Genomic DNA, 22758 nt, shown 5'->3' with positions numbered 1-22758 from the left:
TTATTCTTTATGTACAACGGTAACTTTCTTCATTTTCCCTTATATAAACCCAATCAAATTCGTTCGAAACAAACTTTTGCCACCAAAAACTTTCATATATTTGAGAGCAAATTAGTTTTAAGCTATTTACTTGCAAATTCTTCTCTCTAATCAAAACCCTTGTTCATACACTTTGTAATTTCATTTGCATTGAGTTGTATTAAGCTTTAACTTTCATATACACTCTTTGAGAGAGATCATATTTCAATTTTGTACTAAAATTCGTACTATAAAAAAGTGAGGTTCACTCTTGGAGAGATTAGAAAATTTCTAGTGAGAGAAATCGAGTTTTAACATTTGTAAAGGTTAATAGCACCTTGGAAGCTATTTTGGTTGTGAAGAAAAGTTTGGTTAAGGTTTTGGTCAACCAAGGATTAGTAGAATACTCCAAAGGAGAAAGCTTGGAGGAGTGGACGTAGGCCGGGTTGAGTCGAATCACTATATATCACGTGTTTGATTTTTTCTTCTCTTAAACTCATACTTTATGTTATGTTATTTTGATTGTATTGATTATTTGAAATATTTTAGTTATTCTCATAAATTGGATTAAAAATATGCAACATTCATTGATTTAAATAAATTGTTTTAATTCTCAAATTTGATAAAGATTGTTTTAAAATTACCTAAATCACCCCCCTCTTAGGGTCATTCGATCCTACAAAAACAACAAGTCTAGCATTCTTTTAATGATCAAACGACAATTTCTTCTGTTTATTAAATATACAAACATTATACCATTAACATTACTTACAACCCTAAAGTACAAGTAAATTACACTTTTTCACCAACTTTAAAATTTATTACTTACACCCTTATCTATCGTTAAAAAAAAATAAAAACACAAACCTTAGTCCAATCAATCCTAAATTTATAATCACATTGATTATAATTAAAATAAATGTTGAAACTGTATCAAAATCGCATCGAAAATTGTGTGTTTTGTCAAAATATCACCATTCTAGTGCAATTCCATAAAAACACACCATATTAATGCAAATTTGGTTGGATTTGCACCATTCTAGTATAATTCTAGTTGAAATCGCAATGGCACATCTAATACAATTTTAATTAGAATTAAATTGGAGTAATATGATTTTAATTGAATCGTACTATTTTAATGCAATTTCAACCATTTCATCATTAGCTAGCTTCGACATAGTCCATCCTGTTGATCTGTTTGCATAGCAAGACCTATGAGATCACCCTAAGTCGTGTCTTCACAAATAACAAACTATTTTGAAATGACTTATGTCTTATGGACTATACCAAAAATGGGATTTAGGCTAGGTTGTGGGCCTGCGGCCCTTGCCATGTCCAATGGAAAAAAGTCTTTTCCTGTTATTCTAAATTAACTAGGCCGAAAGACTTCCTCCTACCCAAGGTTTAGTCTATATCCGAATTCATACCCATGGAGTGTCAAAAACACAAATACCCACCTATTATCCAACTTCGATTAAAATCTTCAGTTATATCTAAGGGTAAAACTATTATTTTAATAATAATTTTAGAATAAATAAAATTATATCTTATTTTACCCCCTCAGATTTTAAAAACTAATAATTTCATTACTACCTAAAAAGTTTAAAAAGTTACATTTTCCCTTGTTAGAGTTTACTTTTCTTTCTCTCATTTTTCGACCACTTTCTCTATCTTCGGTCAATGACCCATGCCTAATCTCTCTCCCTCCAGGTGATCTCTCACTCGACCCTATCATATGTCAAAAACGAAAAGCCAATCAAACGAATGTTTGTCCAAAATGAAGAAGAGGAATCGTCCATCAGCGCTTTGTTTTCAACTGATGATTCACCCATCTTCATTGGTGCTTCGTGAAGATGGGTTGGCATTCTAGTTGTCTTCTCGTGGCTTTTTGTTGTTGTCAATTGACGACGATGAATGGAAGGCCAAGTTTGACGAATGAGATTCAATGGATTTAGTCAATTCCACCAAGTCGTCTGTCATCGAAAGAAAAGACAGACGAAGAGATCATTGGAAAAGAAGGTCGTCAATAGAGAAGGCATACAACGAGGAGAAGCTAGTCGAAAAATGTATGAAAAAAATCTTAGAGGAAAAAAATTATTTTTCAAAACTGTAAAGTTTAGACATGGAAAAATTGTTAATTTTTAAAATTCAGAGGGAAAATGAGATAAAATTATATACTTTTTAATATTACTATTAAAATGAGGATTTTACCTTTATATATCAACGGAAGTTTGATAATAGATGAAAATTTAAGTTTTTGAAATTTTATGTGTAAATTTAGAAATGGACTAAACCTTGGATTAGGGTTAGACTTTTGGCCAATTAACTATTAAGACAAAAAGGCAACAGTACTGAAAGGAGTAAACCCAGAGCGATCAAAAAAGCCACCAATTATAGTAAACCACGTAGATGCATATTAGGCGTCGATCTTGGAATAAGCCGTTAAATCAGGATCGTCCATATCACTAACCGCGGTTTAGAAATCAATATATAATTAATTATATATGCTTCAGTCATCCAAAAGTCCTCGTCTATCTGTTTCTTCAGAGCTAATCGGTCTTCATGGTTTGTTCTTCCAGGAGCACGGCTTCGTCCTTCTCCAGAAATCTTCATCACCGTAAGATTCAACTTCATCATCCATCTGGTTCTGCGTTTATCATTTACGCTCAAGGTTTGCTAATATAAAGATCCGTACTTTTTCTCATTCTTTCACGTATTATTTCAGCTGTAACTTGATTCTTCTACGTTCTTTATTATTGAGAATAATATATAGGAAGATCGTGCGCTAAGGGATTATGTCTCTGAGATTGACGTCATGTTTCATGGACGAAGAGATCAAGACTCTTCTTTTTTTACCAAGACTTCACAGAATGTTCTTTCTTTGCGCTTCATACGTGCAAGGTATTTCTCTCTCTGTCTCTCTCTCTTTTTTCTTTTTTTAACTCTTCCTATCATATAATGTTAAACAATTTATTTAACGAATTAGTAGTTTTCTTTTTGGTCTGATTTCGAAGAATATTTACATTGATAAATCATGACACCAATCTTGTATGAAAAGATCAGGATGTTAAATCGTGATATTTTGCTCGATTATTCATTAAGCTTTTGAATTTATTCCCAAATAGAGTGTTTTTTTTTATGGGATGATTTTATAAATGATCTTTATCACCTCGATGCTGTCTTTTTGCAAGTTTCAAATTCTTTTTCTTTCTAAATAGTATTTAAGGTTTTTTTTTTTGTGCGTCCGAGAGTTTTTGGACATATTTTGGTTAAATTTTTGTTCCTTTAGGTTTTAGCTGCCTGGGGAGTCTACATGGAGGCAGTGGTTGATGGGTATTCTTCAAGTCAGTGGTGGCAGATAATCTGGTTGTGTAATGTATTGAAACCAGGAGCGAAATGGGATATAATTGTGATGATGGATGAATGAAATGTACTGGGATAAAGAAGCCCTTATGCAGGGGGTTTGAGTCCTTGTTTTGTCATCCGACCTTTGCCATGACAGGTGCGCTTGCATGGCAGGTCACACAAATCTTAATAAAATTTCTCTTTGGTGGTTTTGAGGGGAGTTCGCACGGGATAGTCCGGGTTCTCCCCTCTGTGTGTGGTGTGTATGCTCTCCTTTTCATTGCCTCTATCTCTTTTCATTAAATTTGCTACTATCGCCCTAATGCACCCCTGTGCATGTGCTTGGATTCATGAATTTGTTACTATCTGCTCCCATGCACCATATCGGTTGGATTCATAAACCTGATACTATTTCCGGATGCACCTGAGTGTTGGATTCATCAGCATCTCAGCTGGATAAGGCCTTAAACCCATTCTACAATCAGATCCTGTTGCACTAAGGCGTTCTACACTTCTACTCGAAAGATCTGGAGGTAAATTTCTGCCAAATTTTAACCTTTATATAGAGTACTTTGTCCAACTATGGAAAAAGATGGGCATATGGCACATATTAGATCCTTTTTTAACTTCTTACATGTATTGGCTGGCCTTTCAATGAACATGAGGTTTTCATAACAACTATCCCCCATTATAGTTTACTATGTATGCCAAGACATTCATATTCATACAATATTCTCCAACAAATTCATTGTCTCAAATATTCTCCAACGATTTTGTCAACACTAAATTAAACCTAATAGATAGGCTTTTGTGCTATATAGAACTGCTTGTTACAAACTAATTTTCATGGAAAACGCCCGAATTGGTATGATCTCAGCTCAGTTAACTGTGGATTCATTGTGTGAATGTTGCACCATTGTGATTGTAGTTTATGGTTCTTGATTACATGTGGTCTACCCATGAAAATGTAGCTTGTAACATTGTTAGCATTCTGCTCTTAAGTCATTGGTTACTTTTTTGGAATATATATCAACCATATTGCCGCTTCATATTATTGGCTGAATTTCCGTTGGGGCTTGACAGGTACCTGAATACGGTGGCTAGCAAACCTCCAATTCTGAAGGGTTCCAGAGGCTTCAGCAACTCCCTCGGTCCTAGGTTTGGCTTCTCTCTAGATCAAGTCTAGGGTCAAACCAGCACTCAGCAGCGCACAGCAAAATACAGCAGCAATTCACAAACAAACAGAAAGGAAAATGAGTAAAACAGCAGCAATTGGTTCACCCTTAATACTCTAACTTCATGAACACAAGGAATATGGAGGGAAAAGAAGAAAACAACATCATATTGCATTCAAAGAGCTTTAGAAATAACAGTCATTACAGTAGTCGAGTATGTAATTGTAACCGAAGATGGGTTTCGAGAGTCAACCCTCTCCAAGTGTAATACAAAATATTGATTCAATAAAATGATTTCTTTCTTCTTTACTCTCTCTGCCCACTAACATTTCCTTTATGTACTGAATATTCATTTCTTTGTTGATCATGTGCTGGTACCCGTATCTTCTGGAGGCATTGATTCAACAAACTCTAGACCAGCTACTGAATTTCGCAAAGTGTCCTCATGTATTCTTCTCTCAATTGATTCGGCTGATGGATTTCTTGGGCTGTCTCCATGTATTTTCTTCTTGGACCTGCGATAATCAATTTCGTTGAATAGGCCTTCAATACCCCTAAAGACTCTCACCTTGTACTCAAGGTGAAAATGGGAAAACCGCTCATTGATCTCCGCATATCCTCCCATGAATTTTCGTTGTCAGGCAGTAGGCTCCACTTAACCAGGATCTCCAAGTGACCAATTGTAGAGAATCTAGTACCCAACAAAGTTTTTGGTTGTAACTATAATTCCAAATCATCATATAGACAACCGATGAGAGGTTATAGTTGATGTATAATGTCAAACACTATCTTTAACTATGAGACATGAAATACAAAGTGAATCTTACTATTAGGAAGCAAGACAAGATAATAAACAACGGAGCCTATTTTCTCCTTAACCCCATAAGGACTATAAAAGTGTGAGCTCAATTTTTCATTGGGTCATTCAGCTAATTTTTTAAAATGGTATGATTGTAGCTTGAGAAATACCATATCACAAATTTCAAAATAGGTTTCTCTTCTCTCAAGTCAAATTGCCTTTTTCATTCGCTCTTATGCACGATTAAGTTGCTTCATTAATTCGGTCAAGATAACATCTCTCTATTGGAGGAAGGCATTGACCTTATCAATCTAAATTGACTCGATCAAATACATCCAACCATATGTATTAGAGAGAATAACTATTTCACACCTAAATTATGTCAAAACAATAAGTTTAAAGATCTTTTAATAGTAAAAAAGAAAGTAATTTCTTCAATTTATTAAATACATCGTACCATTAACATCACTTACAACCCTAAAGTACAAATAAATTACATTTTTTCCCCAAACTTTAAAATTTATTACTTAACCTTATCTATAATTTAAAAAAAAAAAAAAGCACAAACCCTAGTCCAACCAATCTCAAATTTATAATTACACTGATTATAGTTAAAATTAAGGTTGAAATATATTTGTATCAAAATGGTGTGTTTTGTCAAAATATGCCCATTTTGGGTGTATATCCATAAAAATACACCATATCAATGCGATTTTGGTTGGATTTGCATTTTTCTAGTATGATTTTAGTCGAAATCATCATGGTATGTCCAAAGTGATTTTAATTAGAATCAAATCAGAGTAATGAGATTCTAATTGAATCAAACTATTTTAATAGAATTCCAACCATTTCATCGTTAGCTAGATTCGACATGGCTCGTCATATTGATCCGCTTGCATAGCAAGACCTATGACATAACCTAGGTTGTGTCTTCACAAATAACAAACTGTATTGAAATGGCTTATGCCCTATAGATTATATGAAAATTGGGATTTGTACTAGGTTGCAGGCTCGCAATCCTATCATGTCCAATGGAAAATAGTCTTTTCCCATTATCCTAAATTAACTAGGCCAAAAAATTTATTTCCACCCAAGGCTTAGTCAATTTTGAAATTCATACTCACAGAGTATTAAAAACCCGCCTACTTACATATTTATTATCCAACTTTTGTTTAAATTTTAATTATATTTTTATTTAAATTTTTAATTATATGTAAAGATAAAATCATTATTTTAATAGTAATTTTAAAATAAATAAAATTTATCTTATTTTGTTTAAAATTTGAAAACTAATAACTTTACTATTATCTAAAAGATTTGAAAAGTTATTTTTTTTTTCTGTTAGAGTTTATTTTTCCTTCTCCTATTTTTTGATCACTTTCTCTGTCTCCAGCCAATGACTCATGCCGACTCTCCATCTCGACCTATCATATGTCAAAAATGGAAAACCAATTGGATGAATCGTCCATCCAAAACAAAAATGAGGAATTGTGCGTCAATGCTTTTTTTTTTTTGCAGACAATTTGCCCATCTTCATTGATGCTTTGTGAAAATGGGTTGGCATTTTGGTTGTCTTCTCATAGACTCTTTGTTGTCATTGGCTGGCGAGAATGAATGGATGAAGATAGATAATTGGACTTTTAAAATTTCAAAAATATAAATATGAAAATAGAATAAACCTAGGAGGGGAATAAGTCCATTGGCCAATTAACTATTAAAACAAAAAGTCAACAGTACTAAAAGGCGTAAATCCAAAGCGATAAAAAAATCCAGCAATTATAGTAAACCACGTAGATGCATATTGGGCGTCGATCTTTGAATAAGTCGTTACATCATGAACGTCCATATCGCTAACCGCTGTGTGGAAATCAATACATAATGCCTTCGCTTTCAATGATTGTTCTGTCATCTAGAAGTCCCCTTCTCTTTGTTTCTTCAGAGCTCAGATTCGATCTTCATGGCTCGTTCTTCCAAGAACACGGCTTCGTCCTTTTATCTTCATCATCGTAAGATTCAACGTCATCATCCATCTGGTTCTGAGTTTGTTACTTCCGTTCAAGGTTCGCTAATATAAAGATCCGTACTTTTTTCTAATTCTTGCGCGTAGTCTTGTATCTGTTAAGAGGTGGTGGATATAAACGCAACTGATGTATGGTATTATTTCAATTTTCAGCTGTGACTTGATTCTAATACGTTCTTTATTATTGAGAATAATATATAGGAGGATCGTGCGCTAAAGGATTATTTCTCTGAGATTGACGTCACGATTCATGGACGAAAAGGCCAAGACTCTTCTTTGTTTACCAAGAATTCACAGAATGTTCTTTCTTTGCGCATTATACATGCAAGGTATTTCTCTCTCTGTCTCTCTCTTTTTTAATCTTCCTATAATAGAATATTAACATTTTATTTAATAAATTAGTAGTTTTTCTCTGATTTCGGAGAATATTTACATTGATAAATCAATTTTCGATTATGAAAATATCAGGATATTATAGCATGATATATTTTTTAATTATTCACTAAGCTTATGAATTTTCTTCTTAAATCGAGTGTTTTTTAGGAAAATTTTCATAAATGATCTTTATTATCTTGATGCAGTCTCGTTTTAAGTCCCAAGTTCTTTTTCTTTCTAAATAGTATATATGTTTTATTTTTTTTTTTTGGGTGAATCAGAGTTTTTTTGGACATATTTTGGTTAAATTTTCGCTCCTTTAGGTTTTAGCTGCCTGGGGAGGCTCCATGGAGGCAGTGGTTGATGGGTATTCTTCAAGTCAGGGGTGGCAGATAATCTGGTTGTGTAATCTATTGAAACTTGGAGCGAAATGGGATGAAGTTGTGATGTTGGATGAATGAAATGTACTGGGATAAAGAAACCCTTGCACAGTGGGTTGAGTCCTTGTTTTGTCATCCGACCTTTGCCATGACAGGTGCGCTTGCATGGCAGGTCACACAAATCTTAATAAAATTTCTGTTTTGGTGGTTTTGAGGGGCGTTCGCACGGGATAGTCCGGGTTCTCCCCTCTGTGTGTGGTGTGTCTGCTCTCCTTTTCATTGCCTCTATCTCTTTTCATTGAATTTGCTACTATCGTCCTAATGCACCCCTGTGCACGTGCTTGGATTCATGAACTTGTTACTATCTACCCCTATGCACCATATCGGTTGGATTCATAAACCTGATACTATTTCCGGATGCACTTGAGTGTTGGATTCATAACCATCTCAGCTAGATAAGGCCTTAAACCCATTCTACAATCAGATCCTGTTGCACTAACGCATTCTGCACTTCTACTCGAAAGATCTGGAGGTAAATTTCTGCCAAATTTTAACCTTTATATAGAGTACTTTGTCCAACTATGGTAAAAGATGGGCATACGGCATATATTAGATCCTATTTTAACGTTCTTATCTGTATTTGCTGGCCTTTCGATTAGCATGAGGTTTTCATAACAACTATACCCCATTACAGTTATGTATGCCAAGACATTCATATTCGTACAATATTCTCCAACGATTTTGTCCTTAGAGTTTCTAACTACAAACCATGCATGTCCTTAGAGTTTCTAACTACAAGTTACTATATTTAGTTTAAACTGAATTAAACCTAATAGATAAGCTTTTGTGTTATATAGAACAGCTTGTTACAAACTAATCTGGAAAATGCCCAGATTGTTATTATTTCAGCTCAACTAAAAGTGGAATTTTATAGCGTTAATGTTGCACCATTGTGATTGTAGTTTGTAGTTCTTGATTCCATGTGGCCTACCCATGAAAATGCAGCTTGTAAAATTGTTAGCATCCTTCTTATGTGTGATTGATTACTTTTTTGGAATGTAAATCAATTAAGTTTGCTGCTTCATATTATTGGCTGAGTTTTCGTTGGAGTCTTTGTTCCCCATTTAATGATGGAAGAAGTATGGGATGTGTGAGAAAAAGTTAAATAGAAGATCTCTCTCATTTGCTGGGGAAGCTGATTTTTGGCATTAGGTTTGTGTTGGAGAATAAATAAAGTCCTACAATTACAGATCTTTCAATTTGCTTGGGAGCTACTGAGTTTTCTGATCAAAACTATTCATTCTTTTAAGTTATTTGGGGCCCTTTCAACAGTTACATCTTTTTTTTCTTACGTGAAGGTTCTTTGGGGCAAGTTTATGGATATTGCAATTCATAATTAATTTAAAAAATATATATTTTACCCATTTAATCTTTCATAGCGAAATGGAATTTTTTTTTCACTCTTTTTATCTGTCTCTTTCTTCTCTTGAGAATTATGATTTTATATTAATCTCTTCTCCCCTCGATAAAACTCCATTATCATGAATTATTGAATAATTTTCTCTCTACCAATCTGATAGGTACCGGAATATGGTGGCTAGCAAACCTCCAATTCTGATGGGTTCCAGCAACTCCCCTCGGTCCCAGGTTTGGCTCCTCTCCAGTTCAGTTCCGATCAAACCAGCACTCAGCAACCCACAGCAAAATATAGCGGCAACTCTCAAACAAACAGAAATGAAAATGAGCAGAACTGCAGCAATTGGTTCACCCTAAATATTCCAACAACACCACTATCCATGAACACAAGAATATAAATGGAAAAGAAGAATACAGCATCATATTGCACTCAAAGAGCTCCAGAAATAATAGTCATTACAGTAGCCATCAGAGTGTGTAATTGTATCTGAAAATGGAAACGACTGAAGAAAAAGGAAAAATATGTTAGCTGGGTTTCCAGAGCCAACCCACTCTAACTGTAATACAATAAATCAAACTCAATAAAAGGATTTATTCTTCTCTACCCTTCTTTGCCTACTATTATTTCCTTTATTTACTGGATATTCTCATATCAGAATCGTGGTCCCGCACTCCTCATGTGCTGCTACCCATATCTCTTGGAGGCGTTAATTCAACAAACTCTAAACCAGCAACTGAATTTCTCTACTGATTTAGCTGTTGGATTTCTTGGACCGTCTCTACAAAATTTTACTTTGAATTAAATTACTAAAACAAAACTGGAATCTGCTATTGCTTCTTCTTTTATTGGATTATAAACATTCAACTAGTTGTTTGAAGCATTGAAGAGAAAGATGGTTGGACCAGAGAGGCCTCAGTTTGTGCTGTTTGGGTTCAATTCTGGCTGACATTGGTGTTCGTATGGTACTTATCATAAACCCTTTTCTTCAATTTTTTTAGTTCACTATTTTTTTCTGTTTGTGTTGAGCTTGAAGTTTATAGTTGCGGATGACTAGGATAAGATACAATAATATTGAAAAGATGGTTTTTGATTCAAAGCATGGGAGAAATCATTTGACAGGCTTTGTCAAGAATAATTTAAAGAATTATCCTGGAAATATTTTTTGCTTTTTCTATTGGAAAAGTGAAGATTTATATTGTTTTGCTTTTTTTTTTTTTCTTTTGTTTCTGTTTAGTTTTGTTTTGCAAAATACTGTCTTTGTTTCTATTCTATGCCAAGTTTTTGTATTGTTGTGTGTTCATAGTACCTCAGCCATTGTTAATGGTGGAGTCCATATTTCTTGACTGAACTTAAATATTTATATTACAATCTCTCTTATTAATTTTAGTCTGTAGATTAATTTGCATGCCCGACAATATTGTTTATGAAATATTTCTGAAATTAAAAACATATTATCAGCCCACTACACCATAATTTGTTACAGGAGAAAAGTAGTTGGAAAATTTAGAAGTACAGCTGCATTTCAGCTTTGTGGTGGTTGGTTCTGTGGCGCTGACCTTTCAACGTTTTCTAATTGAATTGGGAAATGGCTAATTTTGATTGAAATGCTACATCAAATAATTGTAATTGTGTGGCTAGTTTTAGAAATGCACTTTCCAGTCAGGGTGAGAGTGATTGGTGATAACATTTCATAATATTCCATTATCACTTTACTGTAGAAGCAGGGGTGAATTCGAATTGAGTCATACCCAAACAAGGAGCTCGGTTCAAATTGGAATAACTCGAGCTCAAGCTGGCTCAAATGGTGAATAGTAATGCCAGAGAAGATAACAAATCGGTAGAGAAGGAGATTAAAAAGAATCACCAAAAAGGAAGAGCTTTGATGAGTTGATTTACTGAAAAAGATTTGAACTTCTGGTATATAGTATATTATATTCTTATTAGTTCTTACAAACCCTACTATTTAATTAGCAAGAACATTTTTAGTTGAGTCTAGAAGCTTACACTGGAACCATGAGTATCATGATATCCCTGAAGAAGCTAAAGCATGAACTTTCCGATTTGACAGAAACTTAATATGGAGTCTCTTCCGATTCCTGCTACTGTTTTCCGGACTCTAGTGTGATATATAGGATTGTTTTTTGGGGCATATTGGCATTAATTACTAATGTAATGTTATGTTTCAATCAATGAAGGATGCTGCTGTATATCCTGCATTGGTAATCTTGCCTGAATATATGGAAAACATGAGTTCATCTCAAGGTAATCCTGCAAACTCCCCTTTGATTGATAATTTTATTCTGAAGTGCAAACAATCTAGTTTTTCAAATCAGACTTGAATTTTCTGGCACAGAGCTTTACTCTGAGTCTTTTGTGGTATAATTTGGAGGGTTAGACCATGTTGAGTTCCTTGATGCTTATTCTGATAAATAATGCTTGGGTTACCAGAGCCTAGCAGCTCTGCCGGGACTGCACCGCAGCAACTAGATGATTGGTTGTCTACTCATTTTGCAGAAGTTAGGATGCGATCTAAGCAGCTCAGATCAAATCTATCACTCAGCTCAAATAAATCTATCTTAAACTAAAGTTTCAACTTAATAGCTTAGTATGAAATCAATTTATTTGTCTATCTGACGATATTGTTTATCATGTTGATAATATTGTAATAGGGTTGTCTATAGTTTGAACTAAGTATTATGAATTTAATCTTAGCTGTAACTGGTTCAAAACACATCTCATATTGGATTAAATCGAATCTGACCCTACTCACCAGAGATGCCACGAGTTACAGTTAGCACATAGGTTTGATGTCACACATTTCTTATTAACGCAAGCACTCGTTAATAAGAATAAAGCTACATGTACAATCATATTTTACTAATTTACTCGTACTAACTAACATGATAAAATCTAAAAAGGTGATTTATTTGTTTACTTTTTAGTAAGACTATTTGTACTAACAATGAATATTAATTTGTGTATTATTAATTATGTATTCTTATGCGATTGGATTTTACTTCATCTCAAATTAAAAAACATCAATCACACAGTGACATATCATAATTAATTTATAAATTAATACTCATTGTTAATACACATAGTTTTACTGTTTTCTCAATTTTTAAATTATTCAATCAGATAATATTTCATCAGTTAATATGGATAAATTAATAATAAATGTTTATTACATATATAATTTTATTCTATTAGTTAAGGTTGGATTCGAACCGAGCTCGGTTCACATATAGTTGAGCTCGAGTTTGAGCTCGTACAAGCCAAACTCAAACTCGGTTCATTTTGTTTTTCGTTATTAAAACGATATTGTTTTAATACATATTGGTCAAAACAACGTCGTTTTATATCAAAATTTTTAATTAAAAAATCTGGAGAGTAGCTCGAGCTCGACCAAACTTGACTAGGGTCAGCTTGTTTCGGGCTCGTCTAAGCTAAACTCAATCTGACTCAGTTTAAATCCAATCCTACTATTAGTAAACAAAACATAAAACAACTGAATGATTCATTTGGTTTAGAAGTATAAAAAATTATTTAAATAATTTATTTTTTATTATTAATATTATCATATTTGATTCATTTTATTACTAATTTAATAGAAAAGATAGTATAGAGGTTATTTAATTAATTTTATATTCATTTTATTATAATTTTATCTTTAATAAATTTAGTTTAACATGTTAGAGACATTTAAAAAAATATATTAAAGACATTTAAGATAAATAAGGTCATATTTCTAGTTAAATAATACTTACATATATATAAAAAATTAATTTATATATATTAATTTTTAAGATAACCTATCTTACAATTTTACTATTTTTATAATAAAATATTATTCTAATCAAATGGCTAGAAATGTATTCTATTATTAGAATTGATTCTAGTTTTCAAAATAATTTTGGCAATAAACAGTTTTAATCACTTGGCATTCTAGTTGGAGATTGTATTAGAATTAGATTCGAGATAAGTTTGAGTTCAAGTTTAATTTACCTCATTGAAGTCAAACTCGAGTTCTAGTTCAAACTCGTCGAGCTCAAATTGTTTGGGAGAAATCGAGCTTTGAACTTAATTTAATTCTAAAACAACGTTATTATGATATATATTTATTAAAACAACGTTATATGTCTAATGCATATCAAAATTTTAAATTTTACGAGTTTTACAAGTTGAACACCCTTAAAACTCGAACTTAAAAATATTAAACTTTTAAATTTGAGTTCAAAATTAAACAAGCTCAATAGAAATCTAATCCTAGGTTGTATTCTAAAGTTTTTTTTTTTTTATAAATTAGATCTTATTTGTCTAATGCATTCTAATTACTTTCTCTATCATTTTTCAGAATAACTTAAATGATTTAACGAGTTATATATTCAAACCAAAAAGAAAAAAAAAATCCATAAAACAAAATAAAAGATTATATATGTGCAAATTTATGGTATAAAAGTTGAATAATCACACTTTCACAAATTGCACAAATTTTATCAGAAGAACAAACTCAGCCATAAAACCTTTAATGAAACAATAATTCTAATATTACAAATATAAAGTGCTAATACTGGCATTAATAGGTACTCATTTAACTATTTTTGTCCTAATAAATTTTTATTAAGGACAATTAAGTCAAATCACGTATTTTTACCACTAAATCTATTCTTTAAACAATTAAAATTAGTAAAATTGCTTAGACATAAGAGGACGTTTGGTTAAAAGAAATTAAAGATTATTCTGATAATCTATCTTTTATTACTTATATTATTTTATTTGGTTTATAACTAATAAAAAATTCCAGTATTACCAATAGTAATATGATAGGTAATACAAATAGTACTTTGATTACCACATCCACCTTAGATATTAAAATATTATCAAGGTAATCTTGATTTTATTATAATTATATTTTTTTTATTAATTTTTTAAAACAAAAATAATCTTATTTTCAATTAATATAACAAATAATATAAAAATATTTTAGAATAATTATACCCAAAAATATTTAATTAAAATAATACCCTAATATTTTTTTATTATCTCTAACCAAACATAATAATTATTTATACCTACCAATTTTTATCAAATTTTATCAAACATAGTAATAATTTATATCTAATAATCATCAAGGTAATTTTTTAATTTTGATAATAAAATATTCCCCCCACTAAACACCTCCCATGAGCATTTCTTGTATAAACTAAATTTGCACTTACAAGAAAATTAAATTAAATGAAATATAACAATACAGTTGGGGAAATGGACTAAGACCAAGGCCAAGGCCTGCACAAAATTGTGAAGACAATGATAATTAATTTGTAATAATTTATTATTTTATTTACTTGCGAATTGTAATATTTATACTTCTAATATTAATTAAGTTAATTTTATATTATTATACTTTGATTTATGGTTTTTAAAGTTGTAAAAATTTTAATCAAAGTATTTCAGAAGTAAATATAAAAATTTAACAATAAAATGATGTATATCTTATATTAAATATATTAATAATTAATTTATTTTAAATTAAATATAAAATAATATTTAATTATATATTAACATATTATATATTTATTTATTTATTTTATATATTAAAAAATAGGTATGTATTATGTTAAAAGGGTTTTAAAAAATTCCTTAATTATCAGGCGGTAAAGTGAGAAATATGTTTTAAAAGGGTTACATATAAAGGCCCACAGACGGTCCCTGTCCAGGCCCTTCCTTACAAGAAAGGGCTGGCCCGGACTCGAGATTCTGGGTCCACAGCCCAGCGGTCCCAGGAACCATTGTCCCACCTATATATAACATTTCAATAAAACTGTACACAGTTTTGAATATAAACCGATGATGTACCATCAAAAAATTAAAATTACGTCCAATTATATAATAATATACCATCTAATCACCTAATAATATAGGCAAAACTATATAAACGTAACATTGCTGAAGAGTTATACCACAAACTGATATCAAATAAATTTTTTCTAACAGATCCAACAAATCACCATTCCTCCATTATAACCATTTCACTCAATGGAAATAACATTGGCTAAACAAAAAACAATTCCAGGAAGAAAAATTATAAGGTGATGAATCAGATGAATAGATTCGGTTAAGTTCAAGTTAAGCAGCGACATATCAGTACAACGAATAATACAACTTTCCAGCACGAGGATCGTATTGCAGAGAAAATAGGTTTATCATAAATTTATACTCATTATATTACATTGAATTCTACAGGCTCTGGCTTCTGAATCTGCTGAGGGTATATAAAATATATGAACAAACCAAAAATGTATGACAAACCAAACAAAGAATAATACATACAAAAAGGAGAGAGACCAGCGGAAACAACATTGGCCTCGACTGCAGCAAGCCAAATTGTTCAGATGACACATGCCTACCCCACTAAATCATTGAACACAAAACAAAACTAGCTGGACAGTGCAATGAGATCATTAGACTTATCTCCCCATGGGTGCATGCTCTTCTGCACAAAACATACCTTAACTGGATAATTGGAACCTGCCGCTGGGTTTTCTTCTTTTCCATCCCTGAGATATTCGAGCAAGACAAAGATCAACCATGAGAATCAACCAATAAAGAATATATGTATAAGATAAACAGTAAGAGTCGAAAACTTACAAAGGCAGCATAATAGATGAAGGTCAAACCAGCTAGCACAATAAAACCAATTTGGAACACGTTATATCTGTAATGCAATAATCATTGTACAGTCAGTAGAGTATAAATGCCTGATCAGAATACAGCACTATAATGAAAGCAGAGAATTAATGCCTGAACAATATACAGAGCGGGCACACACACACACACACACACACACACACACACCAAAAAAAGTAAAAAACCACTGCAACTCACTTGTATAAATATCTAATTCCTCGAAGAGACTGCAACGTGTGGCCAAATATTTCCTGAGCAGCGGTTGCTTGAGCATAGTATCCAAATGCAGTCGAACAGAATTGAATAACACTGAAAGTCAGAAACCAAAAATGGAAGCCATTAAGATTAGAATGGAAAACAAGATTTTTGCTTACCACAACATAAAGCTGCCTCATGATTAAAAAATATATATATTATATAAACAGTGGAAACAACAGCAATGAAAAACTTTCTATTAAAAACATGTAACATCAGTTTGTTATATTATTTTCAACAAAAGTCCAGAAAAGAAAGAGCAAGGATCATAAGTAGTCAAAAAGATACTCGAAATGCTTAAAGAACAGGTAAGAGAACTTCAGAAAATGTGAAATCACAAGTAGGGATGACAACGGAGAGGGGCGGGGAAGGGATCTCAATCTCTATCCAAGACCTATCCCTGTTACGAGGATGATAAAAAATCTTCATCTTCTCCCCGCAAAGAAAAATCTATTCTCCATCCCTTCCCCGTCCTCAAGGGAAACGGTATTCTTCTCATACCGGCAAGGAAAAATTCTCTTCCCATACCTCCAAACATAACATAAATATATTAAATAACAAAATTAAATAAAATTAAAATTTATTTACTATTTCAAATGTCACAAATATCATATATTAACCACTTTAATATACACAATAAAAACCTAAATAAATTTGAAAAACATTAATAATCTAAATCTATAAAAATATATTAGTATTTTAAGTAAATATATTAATATAAAAGGACACGAACAGGGCGGAAACACATGTATCCCTGTCCCCGACCCATCCCCAATTGCAGGGATTTTTTTCATCCTTTTTCCCGTTTCTATTGGAGAATTCTTTTCCCGTTAAAGTCGGAGAGGATTGGGGCCTGGACCCCTAAATTCAAGCCGAAATTGTCATTTCTAATCACAAGGTCATTATGCTTGATACACAGAAATCTTACCCAACATAATGTTATAATCATATGCTACACTGACATGATGAATTGTAAGCAGTGCAACCTATACATGATATCCAAACAGAAGATTTAAGGGAAAAGAAGCCAACCTTATAGAGCAGAGGAGAATGAGACCCACATTGAAAAGAAAAGAGTTCATTAGTGTGGCTCCCCACCTGTGAACAAGCCCCATCAGTTGGCGAGCAATCATCACAAAGAATATATTGATTATCTGTTATCAAACAAAATGCCGGCACAAAAAAAAAAAAAAATTAATCATTACTTCATGGGATGAATCGTAATGAAAACTAATCTCAGACCCAGCATCATTGCTCCCGCGATCACAGCAAGTAGAAGGTAGAAACAGAAAAATGCAAAAGCTGCAGTACCAAGAAGTCCTGGCAAAAACATAGACACATACCAAATTAAGTTCGTCAACTAAAAGGAGAAAATAAGGACGTAAGAAAAAGAATCCATCATTACCCCATATGTCATCCAGTTTGATGAAAACCTCATTTAGGAAAGGATTCAGAGGTGGGTTTATCAATAGATATATGACAATATGAGCAATCCAAGCCACTGAAACAATCAACCTGATAAACAAGAAAAGCAAACTTCATAGGTAACTGCTCCAGTTTTCAGAAAACTGATGCGGAGCAAGAGCTAAAACAGATGAATACAAAGCCAAATTTCAATATCGAAGGACCATGTTTCTTGCTGGAACACTGCTCCACCAAAACTTAAATTCCAAGATATGCATTAGAAAGTTGTTTTACAATTTCAATAAGGTAACCATCCATCATAATACTGCACAATCTAAGTGTCATGAAAGAAGGGAGGGTACTATTCTAAATTCAGATTTGAAGGATGAAATTCTCTTATCAACCATAGAAATATATAGTGCATTGCATCCTAAACTCAATTTCAAAAAATTAAAAAAGAACCCATTGACTCAAATAAAACAATTTATGATGGTCATAAGAGCATGGCTCTTCTTGGGCACATCACCATATTCATTTCTTCCATTATTTTCAACATCAGTTCATCTTCACATCTTTGAAAGCTTATCCATACCTTGAACCAAATTGCACTCTCTTCCACATTTTTCAAAAGTGTGAATTGTGATATTTTATTAACATGAAAAATAAACCAAAAAATGACAAATATAACTTCAAAAGATAAACAATAGCCACCAATATCCTTGAAAACGAGCCACATATGTGATTCAGGTATTTACCCTATGATTCCCAGCACAAGTTTTGCCAAGTAACCAAGAACAGTCAAGGCCCAGGAAGTCTCGGCCTATAAAAGAAATGCAACAAATTTTCTATCAACAAGGGAAATTTTTAAAAAGCAAGTGCTGAAAAAACATGGTAAAGTCAGCAAGTCCTTTTCACCACCTTTTCTCCTTGTGGATACATCTCTTCTAATAGCTTCACATCTTCTTCAAGCTGAAGCAACTCCTACAAGATTGTATCAGAATAAAACAAGTACCAATCATTACAAATAGTGACTAAAACCAGCCAATCAGAATACCAAACTTTTAATCACTAAATATGGCACAACCCACCCCAACCCAACTTATCAACTCTTCACCCAAAATAAATCTAGTAAGGAATTGTCTCCTTTCAAACCCGAAAAACTCTAAGGATTGAATTCTGGAAAGCCAGATGTGAGGGAGATATCACAAGCAAACCCAGACACTCAAATATGAAGTGTACTTTCAAATGTGAAATTCAAAGTTTAAGATTCCATACCTTCTCTACAGCCTTAACATTTTTCCTCCATTTTCTACCCTTAGAACCACTTCTTTCTTCCTGATGAAGCTCACTAGCAGCTTTCTTCAGTTCCCTAGCTTTCTTACCCAGCTCAGTTGCTTCCTAGAAGACAAAGCAAGTACCAATAAGCTATTACAACATAAAAATATCCAACAATGCACCAAAGCTAGAGTATTCAACTTTGCATGATCATATAGAAACAATTAAAGCACCTTGATATACTGAGAGCGGGTGATAACAGCCTTAGGACGTCGGATGAATGAAAAGATAAGTCCTAGTGGCAAACAAGCAATGCCAACACCACCAAAGATCTGACAATTGCAGGAAAAACAGTTAGTCAAAAGCTCTTGAAAATGTGATAAGTCAAATTATAAGATATATTGAAGGGAATCAAATCCCTGTGAACAACAAACAAGGCATATCCTCATAATGTAAAGGCAATTTATTGAAATAAACAAGATCCTACATATATTTTAAGAAAGCTCCCATAAAATATAAAATTAGAAGTTTACAAAAACATCATACCGCAAAGAGGACAGACCCAACAATTGTAGCAAGAGCAACAACATATTCTGGAAAGGTAGTTCGCATCGTCCACGTTTTTTCTGATGAAGGCGGTGCAGTATATGCTGCACACTGTAAGAGAAGAAAAGTTTAAGTATACTATTGTTGTATGGCAAGCAAACACAAAACAGCACCCAACAAACAGAACAAAAAGTTCTATCACAAATTGACAGAGAGATACATAACCTGAGATGCACCACTTCCAATACATTGTTGACCACTAGAGAAATCCCAAGTACTTGGAAAATTTGTTGTGGTCGAAGACAGGTGTCTAACAGTGAAGTCCACCTTCCCAACCAGGCCTAATATACCATCAAAGCATATAAAAAAGTCAGTTGCACATGCAAAAAATCCAAACCACCAACACAACAGAGATGTCCACAAACTTGAAAAGTGCAAACATAATAATTAGTCACTGATAGGCCCATCATATCAATGTATTTAACTAATGCATATCAGCTTTAAAGTACGACAATTGACACTATGACATTGCAATCTAAGAATCTACAGATATAACATAGCCCTCAACAAAATTTAATAATGTATAATAGCTGGTTTTAAAAATTATGCAAAAAAAATGCCATCATTGATAGCACTTGAAATGACTACTTAAACAGGCACTTAAAAGTACTAAAAGTGGGCAACAGAAAGAAGTATGCAATGCATGTACCTTATTGCACCAAGTTTAACAAAATCTTGACAAAGGACCAATTACCATATAAACTATGCAATATAGTCAGTCATTGAAATGGGGATCATAAAATACCGTAAAAATCGTCAGCTAAATATTACAAACTACACCAACGCTGATATTACAATCCCGCTAAATTCTAACACATGATGAAAATAATTCGAATTTAACATGAAAATTTTCAAATCCAAAAAATCATATGAAAACAACTAACCATACAAAATCCCAAGCAAAAGAGCACAAACAATAGCCGTCGTTATCACCCATAACAACGCGCTCTTAATCCTTTTCCCAACACTCCTGCAAACCAATAAAACCAAAAAAAAAAAAAAAAGCAACACATTATCATTAGTACATAAATAAACATCATCAACATAAAATAAACAATTACAAACGAAACCATAGATTGATGTACGGACTTATCCTGGTCGCCTTCGTAGTAAAACATGGCGAAGGGGATAACAAAGAACACGAGCACGGCATCCACAATATAAATAGCGAGCCACAGACTCTTCATCGGCAGGGTCAGATTACACGCACCATTGTAAATTGCTTGCTTGCACGCCTGCCGGTTGGCTACATCAGCCGGTAACATCAGAATGGAAATAACGGCAATACTGAGTCCCAAAACGACGACAAATTTGGGAAAATACGCCTGGTTGGCATCGTCGGGGTGCTGGTAATTGACCAGAAGGTACACATTGAAGATGAAAACAAGAATGCACACCACAATAGCTACGATCACCAGAGCGAGGTTAAAATCGCCCATATTTATCCTCTAGATTCCAATCAAAACAACGGGATCGAAGAAACTTAGGGGTTTTCTTTTTTTTTTTTTAATTTGCAGATCTGGAAATATGTTTGAAAATCAGAAAAAGGAGGAGGCTCGGCCCGGTGAAGTGGCTTGTTTGGGTCGGTTTTGGCGTGTGAGATTCAAATGACGGTGGTGTCCTCTAATAAATTAGTTAATTACGTAGACAAGAAGAGATTTGGGTGATGTACGTTTGGGGTTTATTGTAAATTCAATTTTACAACCGGCGAGTCGTTGACAAGTATCGAAACAGGCTGTCCTAAGTCCTAACGAGACCAAGCGTTTGTTATTTCCTTTATTTGTTTAATTCAAAGCATGTAAGAACCGAGAACGGCTTGTACTTAACTATTCCGCGGCAAAGGTGACGTAAGCTATGACAAACGGTGTCGTTTTTGCATTGTAAGGTTAAAAAATATTTTAACCAACTAATGCACACACACACTACTCTGGCGACAGTTCATAAACCAGCGGTTTCGATTTGAAACTGTTAGTTTACAGTTCAAAAAAATAAGGATCTTAAACTGAAACCGTAATAGGACGGTTTATAACCGATTTAAAACTGACGGTTCTGGTTCATGACCCCGGTTCGAAACCGATGGTTCCGGTTCATGACCTTGATTCGAAATCGACATTGAACTGTCAATTCTAATACAGGATCTTGATTTAATTTTTCAATTAAACTTCCTATATATCTTCTTGAGGTTAGAAGAATTAAAGTCTATGTAGTTCTTTTACCTTTATGTAATAAAAAATAAATTATATGATTAATTATGAAAGATAATAATAAATAATAAATAAAATTAATTATAAGAATAAATTCTATAATTAATTATGAATTGTATAATAAAAATTGAAATTGAAATTAATAAAAAATAAAGAAAGAATTTAATTAAATTTGAAAGAATTTTATTGAAAGATTGAGAGAATATTAAGAATTGAAAGAATGAGAATGAGAGAGTTTGAAGGATTTAGTGTAGGAGAGTTGAGAGATTGAATGGATATATATAGAAAAAAAATTTATAAAAAATTTTAAAAAAATAGAGAGTGAAACGAAATTTACAAAAAATTTAAATCTTTTACAAGGGATCGTTGATTTTGAAATATGCAAGGGACCCGGTCCCCTGCATATTTGTAGGGAACGATTGGTTCTTTTTTTTTAATTTAAAAAATAAAAAATTTCAAAAAAAAAATTACCTGTTTAGAAACCCTAAATCGTCGGTTCATAAATCAGATGTGAACCAGCGGTTTACGGTTTCAAATTATATAAACCGAAATCAAACCGTCAAAATCTGATTCTGATTCTTCCGATTCCGATTTTATCCGGGCAGGTTTCGGTCTAGTTCAAGAACCAAATCGGTTCGTGGCCAGGTCTAACACACACACACACACACACATATATATATAAGAATATGTGGCCCAATTACAATTATTTAATTGAATATCTAGATTTTATATATATATATATATATATATATATATATATATATATATATATATATATATAAATGTATGTGACCGAAT

The 22758-nt window shown here is 32.8% G+C and overlaps 1 protein-coding gene and 2 long non-coding RNA genes across 5 annotated transcripts; 2 read left to right on the top strand and 1 right to left on the bottom strand.

The window, feature by feature from the left end:
* The first annotated feature begins 2543 nt into the window (after window positions 1-2543).
* On the top strand, window positions 2544-4847 carry LOC123206275. Its single transcript, XR_006499974.1, has 4 exons — window positions 2544-2689; window positions 2792-2919; window positions 3308-3896; window positions 4447-4847. It is a non-coding gene; the product is annotated as an uncharacterized LOC123206275 (long non-coding RNA).
* A 2389-nt stretch (window positions 4848-7236) lies between these two features.
* Window positions 7237-11992, top strand: LOC123206273. Of its 3 annotated transcripts, none has more exons than XR_006499965.1 (6): window positions 7237-7397; window positions 7559-7686; window positions 8056-8644; window positions 9693-10491; window positions 11725-11791; window positions 11978-11992. It is a non-coding gene; the product is annotated as an uncharacterized LOC123206273 (long non-coding RNA). The 3 variants fall into 3 exon arrangements; XR_006499964.1 differs by lacking the exon at window positions 11978-11992 and adding an exon at window positions 11883-11897; XR_006499966.1 differs by lacking the exon at window positions 11978-11992 and having other exon boundaries at window positions 7511-7686; window positions 11725-11739.
* Window positions 11993-15683: 3691 nt separating this feature from the next.
* Window positions 15684-21466, bottom strand: LOC123206282 (LIMR family protein At5g01460-like). The gene is made up of 14 exons (XM_044623442.1): window positions 20846-21466; window positions 20641-20726; window positions 19922-20037; window positions 19697-19807; window positions 19384-19482; window positions 19151-19273; window positions 18794-18856; window positions 18631-18695; window positions 17877-17986; window positions 17677-17791; window positions 17504-17569; window positions 16415-16525; window positions 16178-16244; window positions 15684-16086 (listed from the first exon to the last, which is right to left on the bottom strand). Exons 1-14 carry the CDS (start codon window positions 21193-21195, stop codon window positions 16039-16041), a joined length of 1530 nt encoding a protein of 509 aa, XP_044479377.1. The 5' UTR covers window positions 21196-21466; the 3' UTR covers window positions 15684-16038.
* Window positions 21467-22758: the final 1292 nt, after the last annotated feature.

This window comes from Mangifera indica, unplaced genomic scaffold (genome assembly GCF_011075055.1).
Source record: "Mangifera indica cultivar Alphonso unplaced genomic scaffold, CATAS_Mindica_2.1 Un_0030, whole genome shotgun sequence".
NCBI classification, from domain to species: Eukaryota; Viridiplantae; Streptophyta; class Magnoliopsida; order Sapindales; family Anacardiaceae; genus Mangifera; species Mangifera indica.
This window is presented reverse-complemented; position numbering and strand designations above follow the sequence as displayed.

What these genes read in the sequence shown, in the direction of transcription:
- LOC123206282 (XM_044623442.1), bottom strand. Translation starts at nt 21,195, where the DNA reads ATGGGCGATTTTAACCTCGCTCTGGTGATCGTAGCTATTGTGGTGTGC. An exon ending in ATGTTAAGGCTGTAGAGAAG is followed by an intron (nt 18,857 to 19,150) that starts GTATGGAATCTT and finishes ACAATCTTGTAG; the next exon opens with GAGTTGCTTCAGCTTGAAGA. An exon ending in ATTACGATTCATCCCATGAA is followed by an intron (nt 17,570 to 17,676) that starts GTAATGATTAAT and finishes GCTTGTTCACAG; the next exon opens with GTGGGGAGCCACACTAATGA.